Source organism: Nyctibius grandis, chromosome 4 (genome assembly GCF_013368605.1).
Source record: "Nyctibius grandis isolate bNycGra1 chromosome 4, bNycGra1.pri, whole genome shotgun sequence".
Classification (NCBI taxonomy): Eukaryota; Metazoa; Chordata; class Aves; order Nyctibiiformes; family Nyctibiidae; genus Nyctibius; species Nyctibius grandis.
In genome coordinates, this window is record NC_090661.1 from 71,971,026 (window position 1) to 71,993,859 (window position 22,834).

The window sequence follows — 22,834 nt, forward strand, 5'->3', positions numbered from 1 at the left end:
GAGAAGAGTGCTGGTTCAGTCAAGGATGAAGAGCAGGATCTGGAGCTTTGATCTCAGTGCAGGTCATTTTAGTTAAACAGTTGCTACACTGCACTTGGTGTTGGGCCTCTGCCGGGGGAATTGATGGTCTCACAGGCCCTGGTTGATGACTGTCTGGAAAATAAAGCCAGTATTAAACTGTCTTTTGTTCCTAAAACTGTAGTATTGGTAGGAGATAATGGTGACTGGGAGGTCATGATGTTCTTTTGCAGGTTGAGTTGGGCCTTTTATTTGAGATTTGTTCAGGGAGATTTATTCAGATCTGCCTGCCTTGTTCTGACAGGAGCCCCATACCAGTCTGACTGCTACAGTGGTTCATAACAGCAATCCAATTTTTCCATTGGAATATCTAATTTGCAGATGCAGAAAGAGATAGGAAGAAGGCAGGGAGGGTGGGAAGTGCTAGCGAGAAGAATCGCTTTCATACAGAATGAACACTCAAATACAGATATCTTCATGGTACATTATCTCTCTCTTCTTGGCTCATGGTACGTGCTCGGTGGTTATCCACATTTGTGTGGAAATATCCAGCCTATTAACGTGCAATAATGAACCTTTGCAAGGTACTGCAACATGTTAGGCCCTGGTTCAGCAAAGCAGTGAAGTGTGTGTGTACACATAGGTTTGCCTGTGTCATTCGATCAAGGCAGGATGCCTTTGTGATCTTTGGATCTACAGCATTTTCTAGCTTTATCAACAATAATACTGTAGCTTCATTGTCTGACGTTTACAGCAGAAAAACAAAAACAGAGCAGCTTGAGAGTCAGCATGACTAGAAAGATGCAGTAATTCAAGCTGTTAAGATTTATGGTCATTACCAGTAGAGGCTATTAAAGTAATTCACTGACATGATATATAAGGCTTGTGATAATTTCCCTCAAAAAAAAATTGAAGGGCAAGAGAATAAGTGATGCTTTGTGTTTGTGTGTTCCATTAGAATTGAAAAGCTTGGTATTTCTGATTTTTTTTTTTTTTTTTTGTTTTGGCACTTACTCTTGTGGCTTTTGATAAGCCCTTACCAGCTGCTAACTCCCATATTGCTGCTCATTCTTTAGAACAGCTAGAAGCAGCATGGCAGCTGACTGCCAGAAGGTGATGCGTGTTAGAGCTGTATTAAACAAAAGCCCTGATTTTTTCGGAAGTAACTTTTTTAATATTAGGAGGCCTACTAAGTGCCTTGGTGCTTTGCCAGTAAATATAACTCTGAACCTAAACTGCTCTGCAGAAATGTGTATAATTGTGGGGCTGGGTTTGTTTGGTTGTTGGATTTTTTTTAAATTATTAATAGCTTTTGAAGCAAAATATTTTAGCCTCCTGGACACATTTCTATAGAGAATGAAAGTAGCAAGCTCAAGTAGCCATGAGAATTACTACTTTCATAGTTAATTTGGTTGTGTAATTGCAGAATCTGCCAGTTGGAGTGTTTCAGAAAAGTTAACAGAATATCTGTTTTCCATGAGGGTGTTGGGATACAAATACAAATGTTATACCTTCCTGAGCTAGAAACAGTTGTATGCAGGAGTCTGCACCATAGCTGAGAAGCAAAGGCTATCCTTTCCGGGTCTCAGGCATTGAAAGGGCATTTTGCTAATTATTTTTATTTTGACCAATGCCTTCCCTACAAACATTGCTGACTATAAACATGAAAGATGTACTCTGGTGGCTGATGAGGTCTAACATGCCCAGTTGGACGTGACCCGCTGTGTCAGATCTCTGTCACTCTGCTGTCAGTGACTGTGTGCTGTATTAGGCACTGCCTCATCAAACACGACAGGATGTGAGATGACCACAGGGTATGGCAAACTGAAGAGAAAGCTCCCAGGCCTCTCCAGGGAGTTCAGACAGGAAACTGGTATTTTGCCACCAGGCTAGCAGGTGCCCACATCACTACTCAGGACGTGGGTGATGCCTGTAGCAGAGAAGCTGCTTTTCTGTACGCGTGCCTCCAGCTGCCATGCCTGACCAGCGCAGCAGCACCAAGAGCTTCAGAGGGAGCCTCCTTCAGCTTCAGCTCTGGGGCACCAAGAGCTGTAGCAGGGAGAATAGTGACCAAGTCACCATGGAAATGTCATTATTTCTATCATGCATTTGGAGTGGAAAGAGGAAAGGTTTTCACTTAGTCTCTTATTTAAACAGCAGGCTGGTGAGGAGTGACAGAGAGCATCAATAATTACTCCTCTAGCCATTTATGAAGGTACCACATGTAAATCTTTGTATATACCATTTGTAGAAGGAAACTGATGTTGTACTGCTGTATATATCAGGCATTTGATAGCTCCTTCTTCAATATTTATTGTTACAGGCTGGAGAGAGGAGCCTTTACAGATCACTTCAAAGGGAAAGTTGAGATCAGCTGTTCTTGGCTCTCTGATAGTCCCCAGATTTTAATGTTTTAGGGTTATTAGCTGGGGGTTCCCAGCAGGGGGCCCTTGACTTTGGATTTCATTTACCCAGTTGGTTTTATGATGTCCGCTTTTTGGTGACCTTGCAGGGCCCATTAAGAGGCCTGTATTTTGAAGGGGGCGAAGGGAATTAAGTTCTTGTATGAGGAGGTTTCACAGCATTTTTTTTAACAGCTGTTTTGATAGTTTGTCCATGTTTTATTCTGAGTTCATCTTTGGACATGTAGGAGCAGGGGCCACAGAAGCTCCATTTGAGGTACCTGGCTGTGAGTACATTCAGTGTTCTGAAGACTCAAGACTCTGGCCAGCTTAGGGAGCCCGGTCAGATTCAGACCCCAGGCACTGCTAGGAAGCCATTAGGCCACCCTAAACTAACAGTACCTGTAAGATGAGGTCCCAGCGTTCAGTTCATGATGATTACATTTTAGCTAGTGCCCAGGCTCTTACCACCCTGCGCACCTGTTCTGCAGGAAAAGTCCCTTGTAGTCATTTAGCATCTGATCCAATGTTCATATAAGTCAATGGAAAGTTTCATTCTGCTGATGCCAATGGAATTTGGATCTGGTGCTGTTTCTTGCAATGATTAACTCACCCTGGTTGTCAAAGCTAGTAGTTTCTTTAGATGGCACAGGGTATATAATTAACTGAAGAAAAACCATAAACCCTAATTTAAAGTAACTGGCACAGCTACCATCTCCTAGCATGTGTTAATACAACTGAAATTAGGTAACCGTGTGTGAAGTAGTATCAGAGGCAAAGTGACATAAAGAAAATGGTGTGTCTAAACCCATGGACACTTGAAACTTCCCTCTGGTGAGAATAGTTCACATTTGAGGTTTTTGCTTGCTTTCTTGCTTGCTTGCTTTCTTGCTTGCTTTCTTGCTTGCTTGCTTTCTTGCTTGCTTGCTTTCTTGCTTGCTTGCTTTCTTGCTTGCTTTCTTCTGAGCAGCTTTGACCTCATGGTTTGAACATGTGGTGTAGTGCTTGCTCCTGAACCCTAGGCTGATGACCTTGGACTTGCTTCCTCAGTGCTTTTGACCAAGTTGTCTAACCTGGCCACGCCTCACTGACATGGATGTACAAATGAAGGATGTCAGGCTGCAGCTTTTAACTCCCAGTGTGCCTCTACCTCTAGGGCATCAGGCTTTTCTTCTCAGAGGAGGAAAGCAAAGGCACTTTTTCACCTTCAAACACTGCTAAGAGCAGCAGGACCCTGGTTGGCTTTTGGATCTAGTTCCAGATCATTCAATCCCAAGTGGTGTATCTTACTTCTGGCCATGTGGCTGCTTTGGACTCTACCAGCAGCCAAGACATGCACCATGGCCATGTTTCCCAGCATATATTATAACTGACCTTTCTGCCACTGGAATTGATGATCTCAGACAGCCTCACCTCTTATCCTTTTTCCGAAAGCATAATTCTTGTAGATTAACAGCAGTGCATGTTTGCAGTATATTTTATCATGTGTTTAATGTACTTGTGTTCCTCATATCAGATATGATTTTTACAGCCTAGCAACTGATTTTTCCATAAAAACTGGTAATGGAGCATGGGGGCAATACCACATTGGAAGTCCCACAGAGTAGCAAAAGGACATATTACACTGGTAGTGTAGTTTCATCCTGCTTACAAAATGGTGAAGTCCTATGTGAATACTGGCTAAGATGACCCTTCTGGCATCTCAGAGCCTGTCAAGTGGGCCCATGAAACCTGACCTTTAAAGGGGAAAGGAATCCCAATAACTCACCTCAAGAGAGGGGGAAGCCCATTAATCCATCTCTGTGAGCCAAGCAAAGCATCTGCTGGAAAACTATTAGTGTGAATGGGGGGGAGGTTTGGGGAAAAGTGGCCTCTCTCCATGCCATGGAGAAAAATAGCAGATGTCCTGTTCAGAAGTAGCCATGTCCCAAACCGTCCTTTGCACAACGCTATATTGATTACGTTTGTTAAGGAAGAAGAGATCGTGTTGCCTTGCAGGGAAGATAAGGCAGGAAAAGATAATTACTTCAAGAAAGATAATCTAATAATTTCTAGTACATTAAGCATCTCAAGTAAGTCCAACTTTTTCAAAAGTGCTAACAGTGTTCTCATGGACTAAGGGCTTAGAAAAGGAGCAGCAAGAGCAAGCTTTGGTCCTCTTTGTTTTGTTGCATTGTATGTTAAATGTTAACTGTTGATTAAAGTGTTTACTACAATTAACAGGTTTCAACACGCTGTTTGACTTATTTTAAATATGTGAGTTTTAAAGTGAGCAAGTTCAGAGTCAGCCTAGCGACTCCTGCTTTGCTACCAGGAGTAGCTTTTAAAAAAAAAGTAGTAGTTTTTTAAAATCTTGTCAGATTTTAAAGTTAGTATTCTTCCGGTACTAACTGGTTTTAGAAAAATTTCCAAAATGTGTATACTTTACTATAAAAAGCCATTTAGTTGTGTTTAGAGCATTCAGTGGGGGAGTCCTGATGTTAACAAACATTTTCAATCTGTCCACTAGTAATGAAAAATAAGTAATAGGAACAAAAAGGATACATTAAACTTTCTCATCTTTGCAGTTGCCGAGAAAAAGCAGTTTCTTCCAGTGTGTATAACACAAGGCCAGACACATGAAAAATTAGACCTTTCTGTCTTAGAGCCTCAACTCACCAGCTGGTGTTCCAGTTTCTGTAGGACTATATTGTTCTGGCAGAGCTGGCAAGTCAGTTACATTGTTTTAGATTTACCTTCCGGGTGTTTCAGGCAGCATGGATGGGGCTACAAATTGCACTGTAGCTGAGGCAGCCCTCAGCACACCTGGTTTTTAGAAAGTTATTACTTACTTATTTGTTTATTATCACACTGCAGGAGCACCAAGCACGTGAACCTCACTGTGCAAGGCATTATACACACATTTATTTAAAAAGGTGGGCTCTGCCCCAGAGACCTGATAGTCTGACCACTGGAGAGGAAGGCAAATCTTTAATCAGCATTGCATGGGTTGAAGATTACAGAAATACAAGGCATTTGGAGAGGTTCACAAAGAATGGGACTTGAATCGACATTCGTGAGAAGTGTAGGTTTTTTCCAGGGTTAGAGGATTTTTCACAAAGGCCAAATAAAGCTTAACGGGATTTTTGCTGTTTCATGTCTAGTTTTTTTTGTCAGGGGACGTGCGGGATATTCACATTTACTAATTGCTTACGTTCATTCTAGATGGGATACACTCCTTTGCATGTTGGCTGCCACTACGGAAACATAAAAATTGTTAACTTCCTTCTGCAACATTCTGCAAAAGTTAATGCCAAAACGAAGGTGAGTTTTCCGCCTCTGCCTCGCTCGTTCTGTGGAGGTGGCTTGTGTGCCGTGCCCACTGCAGCCTTTCCCTTTCCCTGTGCCTGCAGAACGGGTACACGCCGCTGCACCAGGCTGCGCAGCAGGGGCACACCCACATCATCAACGTCCTGCTCCAGCACGGCGCGGCGCCCAACGAGCTCACTGTGGTAAGTGCAGGGGGTCCACCGCGAGGCCACCGCTTTCCCCTTGGGCTCAGTTGTCCCACCTGTGTGGGGACAAATGCTGCGTAAAGCATTTGAGTAAGGGAAATGTGGAAAAAAATGTCTGTGGTGGGAGGGAAAAGCAGCAGAGGAAGCCTATTCCCATCGCCCCCACATCCTCTATGCCATCATCTCTTCCAAAACTAGAACACCAAACATCTGAAAATCTTTTCATTTTCATCCCATTTCTGTAAAGAGTTAAAAACTTCTGGTTATATATCCTGCTACCCAAAATATATTTATTTCAATCACCAACATGCAAACATTTATTTGACCTGTATTGTGCATTTTTCTGCAGTTAATTAGTAGTTTCTACACTTAGCCTTGCTAACATTCAACTTTTGTTATAAATGTTTCAATTGCTAGAATGGAAACACTGCCCTTGCCATTGCTAAGCGACTTGGCTACATTTCAGTCGTTGACACATTGAAGGTGGTGACAGAAGAGACCATGACTACAATTGTAAGTAGAGCTTAGTTCAGCAGTGAATGGAAGAATTTTTCCTAAGCCAGTGTATTCAGGTTTGTTTAGTTACATGTCTACTGAGATTCCAGTTTAATTTCCACCTATTTCCTTTTAGCAGTATAAAGTGAATATTAAGTCAAATATGAGCAATATATTTTTAAGGTAGTAGATGTTACTAGGATGTGCGTAGAAAGAGTACCAACCAAGCAGAAAATTAACAGTGGAAATGACTGGTCATAGCTGCCATGTTTTTCCACACATCTTGTTTAGGGCACAAACCACATGAATACGGGCTGGTTTGTAGTTGAAAAGACATTTCCTACAGACTTGTGTAGATAGAAGCTGCTTCTGCCTTTTGAGAGGGTTTGCCAAGGGACTGTTGTATAATGGCTTGTACTTGCCCTAAAAGAACCTGTTTCAATCTAAAAAGTGGTTGGAATTTACTTAAAAGCGCCTCATTATGTAGTTTCTGGCATCTTCTGAAAGATGGTGAAAGGCTGTCTTCTGCAAGCAGCTACGGTCAGCTCCTTCAACCCCAGATATCCATTCACTGACATATACGTGAACTCCAGCTTGTCTGTCTTGCCTCTCAGGAAGGCTTATTGCAGCGTTAGCCAGGAGAGATTAAAGTGACCAGCAATGGACAAATATTACCTGCTATCAGAAAAATGGTGACTCACAGAATCCAAAATATTTCTCAGAAAGATCTTTTGTTCATTAATGTTTTGCTAAATTGTTATATGAAGAAAACTGTTTTGTGAGGTGAGGAGCCTCTATGCACCGCCATAGTAGTAAAGCCAAAATTGGGTGTTAAGAACATAAATTCAGAGCATTGGCTCCAAATTTGCTTTTTCCTTTCAGCAACCCTTTTTTTTTTTCTGATTAGAAAGAGAAGTATATGCACATATGTATTTTTAGGCATATCAGAGATAGACAACAGTTACTGTGTTCCATGTTTTGTCATCACCCATTTGCGGTGTCTATCAGTGCAAGCAGGTGGTTGCAATTCGATGGGCATTTGGGATGGCAGGCAGATTTTACCTGTGCTACTGCATGTGCCTTTTCTTCCTGTGACTTTCCTGGCTGTGGTCTATAATTCAGTAGCGTACAGAAAATCCATCACATGAGACAAATTTCAGAACAATAAAATATAAAGGAATATACCAGAAAATAATAATGATGTTTTCTTACAGCTTCTCTCTAGGTTATTTCAGGAACACATTTCTCTCTAAAAAGATTCCAATATTGTTTTCCACAACCTGAAAAATTTGATGGAGAAGATTATATGGGGTGGCATAAACTTGAATGATTGCCTAGTATACAACTAGGTGGCTGCAGGAAAAGTAATACCACATTTTTATGCTAAGAACTCACAATATCACAAGGTCATTCTTAGCTTGTAAATGAAGAAGCTGGAGGAGATTGTGCTGCTTAAGATGACTGATCATTTATGTTCTGTAGATGAAGAGTAGAGAGATGGTGGGTCAGGCTGTGAATTGTGCTAGAAGAAATGTTAGGTGCTGAAAGACCTATACTACCCCAAATACCTGCTCTCAAGAGAAGACCAGAAATAATTTCCATTAAAATCAGGATATGCTGCTTATCAGTCACAAGTGTGTAATTGTCAGACTTTGGAAGTCTAGACATGAAATCTGATTTACAACTGAGGGTCTTAAAAACTCAGTTTGACTGCTGAGACTTATTTTTTGAGGCTTGTGGCTAAACAACACCCAAACATAAATTTAATGAAACCAGGGATGAACATAGCTGATTTTACTACAATTTATTCTCAAACACCAATAAAAAAATCCAGTAGTGCCTGAAAAAAAAGTCCTGTGATTTTCCTAGTTTAACAGCAATGCATTAAAAAGCTTTGCAAGTAATTCCCACAAAATGAAATGTGTGAGACTTTTTATAGAGTTTGTGATGTTTGAGCATGCAGGAGCTCTTCTGCCTATATCAAGCGATGGCAGTAGCCCAAGAAACATGAACTGCCAAATGAGTATTCACGAGGCCAGAGAAGAACTGAAATATTTTAAAATCAATGAAAATGGAAAACCTACTTTGTCCTTCTGAACTTGTTAATGCTTTCTTATTTGTATATGAAAGATGAGAAGTAATGGTGGTTAAAAATAATATAATGTAAAAACCCCATAAAGATAGGAGGGTTTTTTGGTGTGGGGTTTGTTTTTTGTTGGTTTTTTTTGTGGTTTTTTTTTTATTATTCTTGGTGTTTTGTTTTTGGGTTTTGTTGGTTTTGATTTTTTTTTTTTAATTCCACTGCACTCCTTGGATGGTAAGTCTGCAGGGTCTCCTGTGTGACCTAAAACTTTACCAGTGCTTGTCATGCTGTACTCCAGCTGGAGAGTAAAATGTGCATGTATGTGTCATTCGTGGGATATACAGGTATTCTAGGAACAGATTTCAGGCATTCATAACATTTTTTTTCTGCTTCTAATTTTTTTTTATATTGGTCTTTGAGTCTGAATCAATATAAAGATCAGGATGAAAATCAACCAACCACTTCTGAGTGTCTTTCATGCACAAATTCCTTAAGGGGTATCGTTTAGCCTGCATGTGGTTACAATTGTTCTCATTTGTGGGAAAAACATACAATTCATGCTGAGGCACCTCTGAAAAAATTCACATAGATTAAGCCTGCTCCCAAATTGCGGCATTTTTCTAATGACAAAGGACAAATACTTCCCTCAGAAAGTTTAGTTTAAATAGAGATGGCATATTCCTTCCCAAAGTTTAGACGACTATTTAAAGAGTTCTTATTAAAACCCTTGACATGAAAATCTTTTCAGTGCACTTGTTTCTTCTTTTGATATCACCGTCTTCTAGGCTTTCAGTTCATGCTTTTTCTGCTGTGAAATTTTGAATATAGTTTAAAACACAAATATAATATTGTCTATTTCTGCATTATTTCATAAAGTCTTTTTTAATGAATATTTCAATGCATCTATAAAAAGGAAAGTAAGAAGCTAAAAAACCTAAATCTTGTTTTGCTAACTGCAGATAAAAATATATCCTACCTTGCATTTAATTTTAAAAATAACTACCATTTTAAGAAAAATCATGTCTGCACTCTGAAATTATTTTTTTTTCCTTTGACAGACTGTTACAGAAAAGCACAAAATGAATGTACCCGAAACCATGAATGAAGTTCTTGATATGTCTGATGATGAAGGTATTAAAAAAAAAAAAAAAGCCCTCTTGCTTATTTTTTCAGTCTTTTGTTGTTGTAAATGTTTGTTTTAAAAAAACCAAGCAAACAGTATTAGTTGGATATGGTCTTTGCACATTCATTATTGTTTTGCATTGATTGTTTTATTGACACATTGATAGTCTATGCTTTTATTTAATTATTTTGTTTATTTAAATCATGCAGTTCGTAAAGCCAATGCCCCTGAAATACTCAGTGATGCTGAATATTTGTCAGATGTTGAAGAAGGTATTTGTGCATTTTTGTATTGCAGTGATATTTAACTTAAGCCTCTTCCTTTTGTCTGTCTGAAAATTAATCCTTTCAGATAATTTTCTTATTATCCCACTAACAATAATTTCAGCTTCACAATTAAGCAGGCTTTCAAAAATTCTTTGAGCTATTGCTGATAATCCTCTAATTTTTTCTGAATCTCTTACTTGCAATTTTTTAACCAAATTACCTCCAGTTTCCTGCTGCTTCTATAAAGTGGAGAATTATTTTATTATTGTAACTGAAAAATTGAATATTGGACAAAAGGGTCAAATATCAAAACACTTTGGGAAAAATAACTGATAGTAAAAGTAAATGGCAGAAGAAATGAAATTTTATTGCTCTTCTTTTAAATTCTGATGTGGATTAAGCTCTGAAGTGGTTGATTTACATTGATAGTGGACTCTCAGCCTGGAAAGAAGTATTTTCAGGGTGGGTTTTGTTTTGGTTGGTTGGTTATTTAAATATATAATATTTCAGTCATGATATTTAGTAAAACCACATCAGACTACTTTTGTCCTGAATAAAGAGGATGCTGTGTTGGACTCAACATGTTGGTGTTTGTTAGTATTAAGGAAGTATTTGTAGCTGAGATTTCATCTGGATCACCCTGCAAATTGGTATGAAATCTGTGAGAGGGGCAATAAAGCCCTCTGTTTTCAGTGCCTCTAGTAAGTTTCCCAAGCTACTTGCACTAGCAACCTGCCCGTCCCAGCTCACTCCTCAGTGCTGGGCAGGCTTGACATGGCTTCAGTGGTCCCCAAGTATTTAAAATTCCTTTGGCAACTGCTTCCCTCCACTATACCAGCATCCTCTGTTAGGTCAGACGTCTCCCAGTTTGGATGTGCACAGGAGTCCATGCGAGTTTCACCAGGAACTGCAGGTTGCCAGAGGCCACAGCAGGATTAGGTTCCCAGGTGACATACAGAAACAGGAAGGTCTTGAGTTGATGAAGAGGATGACAGTATCCTGAAGGCTTTTTTTGTGTGTCGCAATTCACCCGCATTAGAGCTGCAGTTTTTTCTTCTCTGGAAGGAAAACAAGTGACTGGGTTCATTTTATTGTGCTTCTTTAGTCTCTCTTTCTTCTTCCCTAGTGTTATATTTACTTTTAATTTTTGTAGCATTTAAGCAGTAAGTTGTAAAAGCTATTTAGCTAAGTTCATTGTGTGCAGCTCTTAATTCATGCATTGAGGCTTTTGGTTTGTTTTCAGTTTGTCATTGTGTTCCCATTGCTGCAGTTCCAAATGGATAGTGTTCTTACCCTACACCTGTGTTTTACAAATAAGTCTCTTAGGCTATTGTACTGCTCAAAATACTGTATTGTTTTAACTGACTGGAACACTGATGCATGATAGTGTAAGTTAATACAGCAGTAACTATTGCCGTATCCCACTGCACAGCATGTGGCGAGGTACAGATGAGAAACACTCCTTTATGGAATATGAATATCAGAACCAAAGATGTAAAATGTGTCTTTTAATACATGGGATCATTTGTTAAGGCCAAATGCAAAGCCTGCAGGGATGTGTGAGGTCTGTGGAAGGTTTTTATAGTCACTAACTCTCAGTTTAACAAAAAACAAAAAATTAAGAATGCGGGTAACGGCATCTGTTCCTGGCCTAGAGACTATTCTTCACCCATGTTGTTACTAGGGGAGCTGAGAGACTGGTTTATATATAAACAGGGTCATTTTCAAAACCTAACACTGAAAGGGAGCTCTCAAATCAAATAATAGGTATTTCATTAATCTACGCTGAAGCATTCCAGTGTGCAAGGCATGTGATGAATTACAGGCTTTGAGGTAATAACCACTGGCCTGTCTCTCTTTCCTGACTTGTGCATCTGTAAAGATAATATACCGATGCCCATCCCCACAACTCCTCAATGTTGATAAGGTATTTACTTACAGCGCATCCGCTTCCACCAATAGAAATAAATACATTCAAGATGGTAATGCACTCTGACAAATCTCATACCCATGAGCCGAGTTCCAAGTGAGAGAAGGGCATAAATTAACCACTCAAATCTGAGCTCTCCCTCAGTTGGCTACTGTTCATGTCATCCACCTTCACTCTTCAGTGAAACTTGTTTAATGATTTCTCAATATGCCACAGTCCTCGAGGTTTCTCCCATAAGAGAAATTGAAAGCTTGGAAAGTAGAGTCTCAGGGCTCAGACAAATGTCAGGAAACTGTTTCTTTGTGTTTATGCCTTGCTGTGCCCACTAAATAAGTATTTACATGGAGCTGTGTAATTTCTCTTTCCTGCCGAGGACAGTTTGGTTTGGAGTCAGACTGGTTGAGAGGAGAGACCTTCCCTTTCCTAGACTACTCTGGCAATTCTTCCCAAATGAGGTTATGTGCTGGGAAACTGCTACACCGCAAAAAAGAAATGGTGTTTTTTTGAAAGATGTGAACATGATTTTGTGGGGAAAAAAATGAAGGCTCATCGTCGTATGTAGCAGAAAGTTTGTAGAAGAATATAGAGCAATTCTGATGCACACTGAACGTGTGCTCTGCTTTTATTTTTAGAGAGATTGCAAATCTTATAAACATGAAACCTGAGATTGCAAGAGCTGGGTCTTTCCTCTTACAATCTCCAGATGTGAGCTCGCACCCCACACCCTGCACAGCTGCTGGGAGCCCCAGTGGTGCATCCCGTGGCCACAGGGCTGGTGGGGAGCCAGGAATCACCCATGCTAAAGCACAACCCGAGCAGTCTGTGGGAGGCCTGGAGGGAACCCCCCTCGCACGCTCAGCCTCGGAGCATCCCTCCGGGCAGGTGCAAGAGCTTATCTGGTGGAGGAAGCTGAAGCCCTGCTGTGACTGCCACAACCCAGCAATGAGCTCTGTCACAACAGCCACCCCCAAAACCTGCTGCTGTGCCGGAGGCGAAGGGACAGCAAGCCAATGGAAGCTGATACAAAGAGGGGTAAGACTATGTGAGCAGCGAAGGGAAAAAAATCCAAACCAAAAACCAGTTCAGGTGTTGAGAATTTAGACAGTCATTGTCAAGAAACACATTGTTGAGCTTTTAATTTTTTTTATTTGGTCTTCAGTAGATAGCAAACTATTCACTGCAAATAAGGACACTGTTTTAAACCCATTTAATAGAGATTCCTCTCAGTAGGGGTAAATATCATGCTAATCAATCCCTGACAGATTAGAGAGGTGTCCTAACAGGATGTGAGTGCACGCAGCCTGATCCCTGAGTAGGTGCTGAGGTACAGCAGTTTAAGTGCATTTAAGACAGGTCAGGGCATCCCCTTGCATGAAAGTCTGCTATTGATCATTTTAGGAGGGGTTGATTTATTCTATTTTTATACTCAGAGTTTTCTGAGTTTCTTTGTCTCCATAAAATTTTACAGATTCGTAGAAGTTTCAGTGGTTTGGCTTTTCTCCATACCTGTGTGAAACCAAAACCTTGGCTACAGCTAGAAGCATCTTGCTCTTCCCTGTGGCTGTACCTCTTCCACCATCAGGCAGCTCTGGAGAGGCTGTGACGAGGGAGTGGCAAAAGCTCTGGGGATCTTTAGCAAACCCAATGACAAATGCCCATTTGGATCCCAGGCTATGATTAAATTTTGTTTGGGACTTTTCCCAAGCCACATGATGCCTTCTCTCCTGCTGCCAGAGAGCCTGTATTTCTCACTGGCCTTTAAAAGGAGGACCTACCCTGCACTCTTGCAAGTCCCAGCTGTAGGAGACCTGTTGAGGGACCAGAAAAATGGGGGAAACATGGGAAAAGGTGACAAAGGTGATGAGAGGTATGGAAAAGCTTCTCAGGGAGAAAAGAGTAAATAGAGTAGGAATGTCTGTCCCAGAAAAAAAAAGCCGAGTGAGGGATAGGCTAGAATGTATAAAATAGGGGGTAGTAAAGTGAGCAGAAATGCTTGCTGCCTTTCCAGAAGTCCAAGAATAGGGGTCATCAGGGAAACCAGCAAGAGACAGATTCAGCTTAAATTAAAAGGGCTGCTCTTCCTGCAAAAGGTAGTTGAATTGTGTGACTCCTTGGCACACATCCTTGGTGTGGGGAATGCAAAAAGTTTACATGAGTTCAAAGTGTAATTGGAAGAATTTAAAAAGGAAAAATATAATGCTGTTCATGACTATACAAACCTCTTGCGGCTTTAGAAAATGTGTGCTCAAATCCCTGCCACCTAGAAAAATATCCCAGAGGACTTCCACTGGTTCATGTTCTTATACTTCTGTAAAGCATGGCTGCTGTCAGAGACAGGGTGTACTAGGGCTGACAGGCCTTTGCTTTGACCTTCTGCCGCTATCCTTCCCTGGATTTTGAGCGGTTTCCTACACTTGTGATACCTATGCTTGCCCACTGTTAACAGAGACACCATCTTTCTTCAACACGGAACATATTGTGGAGGGAAGGATGGCAACTGCAGCAAAGCAATGCAGTAGTCTCTTTCTTTGGTGTTTTTTCACTGGCATCTCACTTCTTGGGCATTTCTCTATTGTTTGTGTTCAGAGATGACTTTTGTCTTCGTTTTTCCATGGGACCTCTCTCTGCAGGAATACAGTGTGCTGTGAGCAAACACTCTGCTCGTTACCTGAAATGCAGAGGATTAGGCTGTGGCACCTAATTAAACAGAGCGGGATTGCTGAAGCGTGCACCACCCATTTTGCTCCAGCCTCCCACGATCACAAAACAATGTCTGGAATTCTTTGAAATTACCACTCCTAGATGTAGCTTTTCCTTTGATGAGAGCATTTCATCAGAGTAATCCTGCTCTGGCTGGACTAGCTGCAGAGCAGGATAACATCTAATGTATTTTGCAGCTCAACTGGAATAGTTTTTTATCCACCTCGCCTTTGACAAATGACGCTCTAAAGAAAAGGCCTCGTCTCTTCCTTACAGTGGGGCAGCGCTAGTCTTCAGGTGCTGTAAGGGCAGAAGTTTCCGAATGTTACTGGTCCAGTTAGTAGTTGCTTAAAGCTGCCCGTATCTCTGACGCTCTCTGGGCCACTTCATCACCTCCCAAGCTGCAGTCCTTTTTTCTCAAGCACCTGAATTTCCTCTCTGGCCACAAGCACCCCATGCTGAGGGTGAACAGGGAGGGGGGGCAGCACCCAGCCCCCGCCGTTGGCACCCACGGAGCAGCAGGGGCTCAATTCCGACCTGTGCCTCCGGGGCACGGGGCTCCTCCGGACCCCCCGGGGGTGGCCACGGGGAGCGGCGGCGGCTGGGGCGCGGGGGGAGGCGGCCGGCCCCGGCCCGGCGAGGGCGGGCGGAGCGCAGCTCCCGTCCCGTCCCGTCCCGTCCCTTCTCCGCAGCCCGGCAGCCCCGCGCTCCCTGCTCAGCCCCGGTATCGAGTTACAGAAAAACTACACCCTCGCAGCACCCCTATTTACATACAAATAACTGGAGTGCCTGCATCGATGTCACCATTCAAGAGCCTTGCCAAGGGAGGCTGTAATCCAATCAGCAGAAGCTTTAAAGGGATGTCTGCAGAGTGATTAAAAGGGGATTTTTTTTTTTTAACCTGTAGTCATTATTTTTCATTTTGTTTCATATTTGCAAAGAACTTTGATCTGAGTTGAGAGGACAAAGATGCCCATGTCCTAAAATACATACGAAGAGATCAAGATGTTAAGAAGATCTCAGTTGTTGTGTGGAAAGCGAATATGACCCACAGGGATTAGTTTGCTTGTGCTGGTTCGGAGATTAACTCTAAATCACTGCTTAAGGACTAATAGGAATTCTTGGAAACATCAGGGAAAAAAATCTCATAGACCAGACTGGTGAAAATGGCTTTCCAAAACAGTAAGACTTTTAAAAGTTTAACTTCATATATAATATTTCTGTTTCTGTTTTGTTTGGTTTTGTTTTTGTTTTTTTTTAAATGCTTTCTGGTATATGATGAACATTTTAGCTTTTAAACTATTACTTAAAATACTGGGTGTTGCTGGGCTGGAGGAGAAAGTTGGTCTGTTTGTTTGCCGTTTGCAAAGCAGTAGCTGAAGGGGTATTTTTAGAATTGATTGTTAGTTTAAAACCAGAGCTCGCCTATGGTTTCCTGGGTTAAGTGAATGGAAAGTAGTTTAAACTCCTTGAATGAAAGTGGGAAACGTGTAGCTGGGTTTGCGGAGTCACCTACCTCCCAGAACACGCTGTTAAACTTCTCTGTTCTGCAACTTTTACACACCTAAAACGCGTTCACAACAAAGGAGGAGAGCGTGAATGCAGGCAAGTAACGAGCTTACGGGGAGCTCTCTGCTCTGTGTTGTTGAGGGAACAGGCAAAAAAAATTCCTACAACCGCAAAAGGCATATTTTGGACTTGCTCTGTCAATGCAGGAATGTAGTTTTGCATGATGTAATGGTATGCAAATGCTGCTAGCGAGAGTGAGCTGCTCCGTTAACCCTTTGCGGCATCTGCCCTGCTCTCCGGAGATTTAACTTTCCTTCCTTTCCTTTTTCCTAAAAAAACTAATAATGTCCTCCTCTGTGTCCACGTACCTCACGCCTGGCGGGTGCCGGCTGCCGGCCCCCGGGGGGCAGCGGGGCTTCGGCCGGGGCTTTGTTCTGCTCCGGCCGGGCTGCGCCGGGCCCTGCCCTCGCCCCCGCTAGCTGTGCAGTGAAGAGGCTTCATAATGTACTTACCTTCAGAGAAGCAACCTGGCAGCATGAAGCAGTTCATTAAAAAGAATAAAAAATAGTCCCCTCTTACATTCAAACTTGCAAAAGTTAATTGAGAAATACCTAAGGGGGAAGGCGGGCCTCTTCTTTTGCTCAGCGCCCATTCAGGCTTCCTGCACTTTTCAGTACTGGTGGGCAACCAGGCTGACTCTCACAGTCAAACTTTGGTTTTTGGTTTGTTTTTTTTTTTTTGCATACAGAATGACTTGACTTTTGTTTGTCAGCTCGGGTGTTTTGTTAAGGAAAGCAAAAGTGAGTGCAATGGTGCAAAGTACAGAAGAACCCTTTAGCTTGCTTAAACGATTGGGCAAAAGTCATCCGTTGTATAACTTTATTGGTTTCATGTCAAAGTGGAGTTTTACTTCTTACGTTTGCCCCCAATAAAATTATTTTCTCAGGCCCGTTCAGAGGGTGGATAACTGACGTACTACATAGAAAGAGCCTTAGGGAAAGTGGAGGTGACGGGATTGATTCCTTGTTGGCGAGCAGAGAAGGGCGTTATGACTTACTAAGCACACAAACATTTACAATACGTGTAGCTTCTGATTTCGGCCTGGCTTTTGTACTGGCAGGTGAGGATGCAATGACAGGTGACACGGACAAATACCTCGGACCCCAGGATCTGAAAGAGCTGGGAGATGATTCTTTGCCTGCTGAAGGATACATGGGCTTTAGCCTGGGAGCCCGCTCTGCCAGGTATTGTATTTGCTGTTTCTTGTGTTTGCGTGTCACCACAGTTACAAGTTTTTACAAACTTCTTTCACACAAGGCTGGAGTCTATTTTGAAACAAAGTAGAGGGGGTGTACTTCCGTGTTATGATAATACAGCGCCTTTAAAGCATATGTTCATTGCAGTTTTATTTCAAATTCTTTATTCATGTTGGCTTCTTATGGCAATGATTCAGAAAACTAGCTATTCACTTTTTCTGGTATCTGCTCATGTGCTGAACATCTCCAAGGTACCTCTTCACTAGCAGTTTGCAGCTGGTCTAGAAAGTGACCTAGAACAGCCAGCAAAAACAGGTTTTGTTTCACTACCGCTGATCAGATTGATACTCACATTAGGGTATTCCTTGCTGGACTAATTTAGCTGAAGAATGTAAATGCCAGAAAAACTGAATGACAATCATTTTGCTATTTTGGTGCTTTTATTTCTTTAAAGGTGCTAGTGAGTAATCCAACTGAGATAGCCAATATTAAAGAAAAATGCTCCCAAAATAAAAAAGTAGTTTTACCCTAAATTTGTTGTAGGGTTTCATTTGACAGGGAACGTATTATGTGTTACAGAAAATAGGACAAAGTTTCTGTGAACCTGATAAAATATTGTAAACTTAATATAATATCTGACTAATACTGATTTCAACTCAGGTGTTTCTTGATCAACGTTTTAGATTTCATTTTTGAATCTTGCTAAAGCCTGCACTGCGCATTGCTCAAAACAATTAAAGCTGTATGAGCAGAGATTACTTCCATAGTTGTGGATTTGCAGTGTATTTACTGACAGTTGAATCGTACTGAAGCTAATAATTAAACCTCATAAGCTGGAGCCCTGAGGACTTTTTCCTGTGCTGTAGTTTAAAGATCTGTTTTAAAAAGTGAGTTCGTCGTCTAACAGCAAATGGCAACTCCCATAAGGTAGAGCTTAGATGTCTACCCTTCAGTCTTGTTTGTTACAGTCACATTAGAAATGCAAGCATGCAGTGCAGATTTGCTCTTTAGTAGTGCCCAGCCGTGTTTTCCTTCACTTACATTTTTTAGGTAAGTTAACAAGTATTTATGTGATAATACATGCACAATAAATACCAAAATGTGTTTGAATAGTCCATTAGCTAGAAAATCATCAAAACAGATCTGAAGGGAGAATCTTATGTCTTTGTAAACTTAATTAATTAAGCTGACATGCTTTTAAACAGCAGTTGGCACAAGCAAGGTGGTCATACAGCCCTATCAGATGTGGCCAGGTCTGAAGTACTGCGGTGACGGTGGAGAGGGAGCGCGCGTTGTGTACAGAGCTGGGCACTGATCTACAGGACACCTTTTACTCATTGCCGTACTCTTCCCACACGTGTCAAAATTCTCACTGTGCAAGTGGGACAGCAGAATTTGACAGTCAAGGTCTGTTAGGCAGATCTGAGGGTTCAACCTCACATTACCTTTTCTTTGAGAGAAATCTAATATTTCCATGCTTCTGATCTTAGCAGTGCCATTACTATTTGTTGCTGCGTAACTCATTTTTTACATCGCGCATGTTATGCTCAGAGGAGACAAATACAGTGTTTTTCCTGTGAAGTATTTTATTTAGCAAAAAGTATTCTGTAGATGTATCTTACTACTGATTCTGAGTGTAACATTAAGAAATAAACACATTAAAAATATAAGCCATCCAGCCATAACATCTTGCTTTTCCCGTCTGATTCTTTGCTTTCTATTTCTCCTGTTTCTTTTCCACTGTAAATTGCTTTAGTCCAAAAGTCAGGTAAGAAGGCATGGCATCGTGTTACATCTTTCTGCTGCTGCCATTGCTCATCTTCATTTTATTCAGCATTGGAAAGTGACATGCTTTTATTTTTGGGTAGGGGGGTGGGCTCAGCCTTAGAGAATATCCCTCTGTTGTAACAAATATAACTTGATTTCTTTATGCCCTTTATCACGTAAAAGTCTACTTAACATATGCCTACAGTGCATAATTAAGATCCCAGTTGTGCTTTCAGCGTAAGAAGGAACGTGTGCTAAGGGACTAGAAAAGTTCAGTTAACAACTACAAAATGCATGAAACACATAGAGTTTTGAGTCTGAAAAGTGTTGCTAGTTCAAAAGTGTACTATGTTGTTGGATGCTGCTTTTTATTAATTCACGTTTTTTACTAATTTATGTTTTGTCACGTAGCAAGCATGTCTAGGCCTGCAGCATGTTTTTAGCACATACCATAATGTATCTTCCAGGGTTAAGTGTAACACACTCCTACGTTGATTTAGTTGCAACACATTCAGAGTGATCATAGTTATTTCTAAATAGTCTAACATGCACAAAATAATCCCCAAAGCATTGGAATCTGTATTTAATAATAAGCAAATCTCTTTCTTCTTTCATTTCAAAATTATTATCGTTTTTTCTAACTAAACGAATAGGGTGTACAAACTCAATAGTGGTTCAGCCACAAAGAGAACGACAACACATAAAACTTGCTCTTCGTTAAATCTGCTTCAGCAATCTGAGCCATATGGGCAGGCACTGTAACCTGCCCATAGCTCCCCCAGGACCTGCCCTCATGGGTCTCCTTTCAGGATTAGGGTGTGAAGACATTTATTAAAATGCATCTAAATACTTGAATATGCTTTTGTGGATTTATTCTGAAGTCATGCCGTAACTGCCAAAGCAGTAAACATCTGTTGTGATTTTGCTTATGCATATTGTAGGGAAGGGGATATTTAACTATAGTCAAATACTTATTATTCCATTTTTTCCCTTGTATTTATTTCACAGATTTTGTATATTTTGCCATCTTATGCTATCCCTGGAAGTTGCATGTATTAATTTTTTTATTTTTATTTTTTGTTCATCTCATTGTCATCTGCACTTTCTATGATAAATGGTAAATACAACAGCCTCCGCTCCTTCAGTTCGGATAGGTCCTACACGCTGAACAGAAGTTCTTATGCCCGAGACAGCATGATGATTGAAGAACTGCTGGTACCAGCAAAGGATCAGGTATGTGCTGCATCTCTGCCACCAGGTATTCGTGCTTTGTATTTACAGGGGGTGACAGCCTGCAGCCCTCAGCTGTGCTTGCAGAGATTATTGCTGCTCTCTTAACTGTTGAAAAGGGATAAGAAAGGAGCTGAGAGAAAGAAATCTTTAAGGGATTTCTTTAAGAGACCAAAAGAGTCTTTAAGGGACCAGTTATGTTTCTGAGTATGAGGTTGTCCATAGAAGTCAATGGGAGCATCTGTGACCTTAATGTTATGTGTATCCTTAGAGTGCTTTGATAAGCTGGGAGCAATGTATTTTACACTAAGCAACCTTTGTCTGTACTGTATAGCCCGGGGATTACGTTCACCCGTTCTGTCTGCATGGAGGGGACTCCAACTGCTGTCCTTGTTTTTCCACCCTTGGGAAGAATTTGGCCTTGTAAAGATTAAGCTGTTATGCACTGACCAGTTTATGTATCTTCCAAACATTTATGCAATGACTAATACAACAAAAGCAGACTCTTTTGACCTGATTATAGTGTGGGAAAGTCTTTCTAAAAGATAATGCTGGAGATGATAGTATACTGTATGCTTTGTTTGTGAGTTCCTCAGCATTTTACTTGGTTAGACTTGCTTCAGGTTTTCAAATCTGACTGAATTACTCAAGAGTTTCTTGATACACAGAAGCCAGAGATCTGCTAGGAAGCTGAACAAAAATTCACATAGAAATCTTCACTTGGAAATTAAAGGACTGTGGAGTGAAACTGTTGTTTATGTCCTGGAAGAGCCTAAGGTGGATTATAATGAAACAGAGGTTTTCTGCTGCTGTTTTCACAGAGGTACCTCTCAGCAGCGGCAAGTATTCCTGCACAGGGGGTTATTGATCTCGGAGGATGCTTTCATGGGGAAAGGGCCCGCAGCGCAGGACTCAAACATTTTGAACCTTGATTGTATTAGTCTGTAAATTCTAGCATAGTATAAATTGTCCAGTTTTACTACAGCTTTTGCACACAGTTTTGCACAGATTAGATTCTCTCTTTAGCAATTGAATGTTTATTACTAGGTTGTTACTTTCAAGTGAAATGCTGTAAACGTCCGATAACCTTGATTTGCAACAACCAGTTAGGGAGACTTTCTGAACATTGCATAGCAGTAATTTTGTTGCTTTTGTTTGTTTTTGAAGTCAGAAAAAGAAATCTGCAACTACTGCCACTGGGAACAAGAAATTATATTTCAAGGCTGAGAACATAAGGTTACTCTTGACACTTCCTACTCCTAAGCCTTTATTAAGTTTTCTTGATATGATGGAAATTTCAGAGGAGAGGAAGGCTTTTCAGTCTGAGAACATCCTACATTGTTTTATGATTCTGGCTATTTTTGTGATTACCATTAAAGTAGTTGGCATTGGTTTAGCAGCTAGGGTGCATTTGATCAAATAACAAGACTTAAAACCAACACTATGCTGAATAATTCCTAAAGAACATTCATTGTTCACGGTGTGCAGTGTTAACCTGTTTTGTATTAAAAAATTCTGCTAGAAAAAATAAGAATTACTTATCTGTACATGGAGGTGTTGCAGTGACACCACATCAGGAGCTTTACTTTAGGGCAAGCTTCATATTCTGTACAAGTGGTCATGGACCTCTGCTTTCTGGAGGATCTCTTGCAGTGCTGGCTCTTGAGCTGAGAAGGCAACAAATATGAAAACCTTCTAGTGCTGGTGCTGAGCAGCAGTGTAGGCTGTTTTCATTGCGTTTATAGTCTTCGTATTTTTGTGATTCCAGTTTTTGTCCTTTTGTCCAGCAATGATTGTGCAATTATTGCAGTTCAGTGCTGGTCCAAATTTGTCACATAAAATGAAGCCAGGCTGGAGGCCTGGCTGACAGTCTAGCTGTTAATGTTATTCTAATCTTAATCCTCTAGTCATACTTCAAGTTTCTCAAGTCCAGGAGGGGATCAGGAATGGTGAAGGTGGTAGTGGAAAAAAATGTCAGTCCTATCTTGAGAGGTCTCAGAGTAAAGGGAATTGGTTTTATCACAAATATGAGTATATAAAAGAGTAAGGGGCATTTGTCAACCTCCTGATCAGGTTAAAATAGAAGATCCCATTGCCGCCCCTCCCCAAGATCACTGGGAGACTTGGGAGTCTAAAAAGAGTCAAACAAGGAAGATTTGAAACCAGTCTTTAGGGAACCTGACTGCCAGCATGACATCTTGGGTATTAGAGAAGAGTTTCTAATAATTCCCTGAGAAGTCAAGATATTCTCCATTTTTTGCATTCAGTGATTTATTGCTGACCCTATTCAACAGGGAAGTCTGAGTCCAGGCCATACTGTGCCTCATAACCTGGCTGGAGCAAAGTTAAAATTTCTGTGTCCTGGTGTGTTACCATGGATGCAGCAGCTCAGACCAAATCCAAATGACTTTCTCCATGGAATAATTTACATCAGCCTCTGAATTTAATCAGCCAAAGGCAGGATGAATTAGGCTGTCCATTACATAGCAGCTAGCTGAATTTCTTCTGTCTGGATAAATTTATCTAGGAGGAAGCATAAGTTCTTCTGTTTGCTGAAATCT

The 22,834-nt window shown here is 41.0% G+C and overlaps 1 protein-coding gene across 5 annotated transcripts in view; it reads left to right on the forward strand.

Annotated features, from left to right (window-relative positions):
- ANK3 (ankyrin 3) overlaps positions 1-22,834 on the forward strand; it is a 311,217-nt gene that overhangs the window by 217,471 nt on the left and 70,912 nt on the right. For 4 of the 5 annotated variants that reach the window (XM_068400123.1, XM_068400124.1, XM_068400125.1 and 1 more), the window contains 7 exons: positions 5,625-5,723; positions 5,813-5,911; positions 6,332-6,427; positions 9,551-9,623; positions 9,825-9,887; positions 17,141-17,264; positions 20,174-20,276. In XM_068400123.1, coding sequence (XP_068256224.1) covers positions 5,625-5,723; positions 5,813-5,911; positions 6,332-6,427; positions 9,551-9,623; positions 9,825-9,887; positions 17,141-17,264; positions 20,174-20,276 — 657 coding nt within the window. Of the gene's footprint in view, positions 1-5,624; positions 5,724-5,812; positions 5,912-6,331; positions 6,428-9,550; positions 9,624-9,824; positions 9,888-15,329; positions 15,694-17,140; positions 17,265-20,173; positions 20,277-22,834 lie in introns of those variants that run through there. The other variant, XM_068400128.1, reaches the window with a different exon arrangement.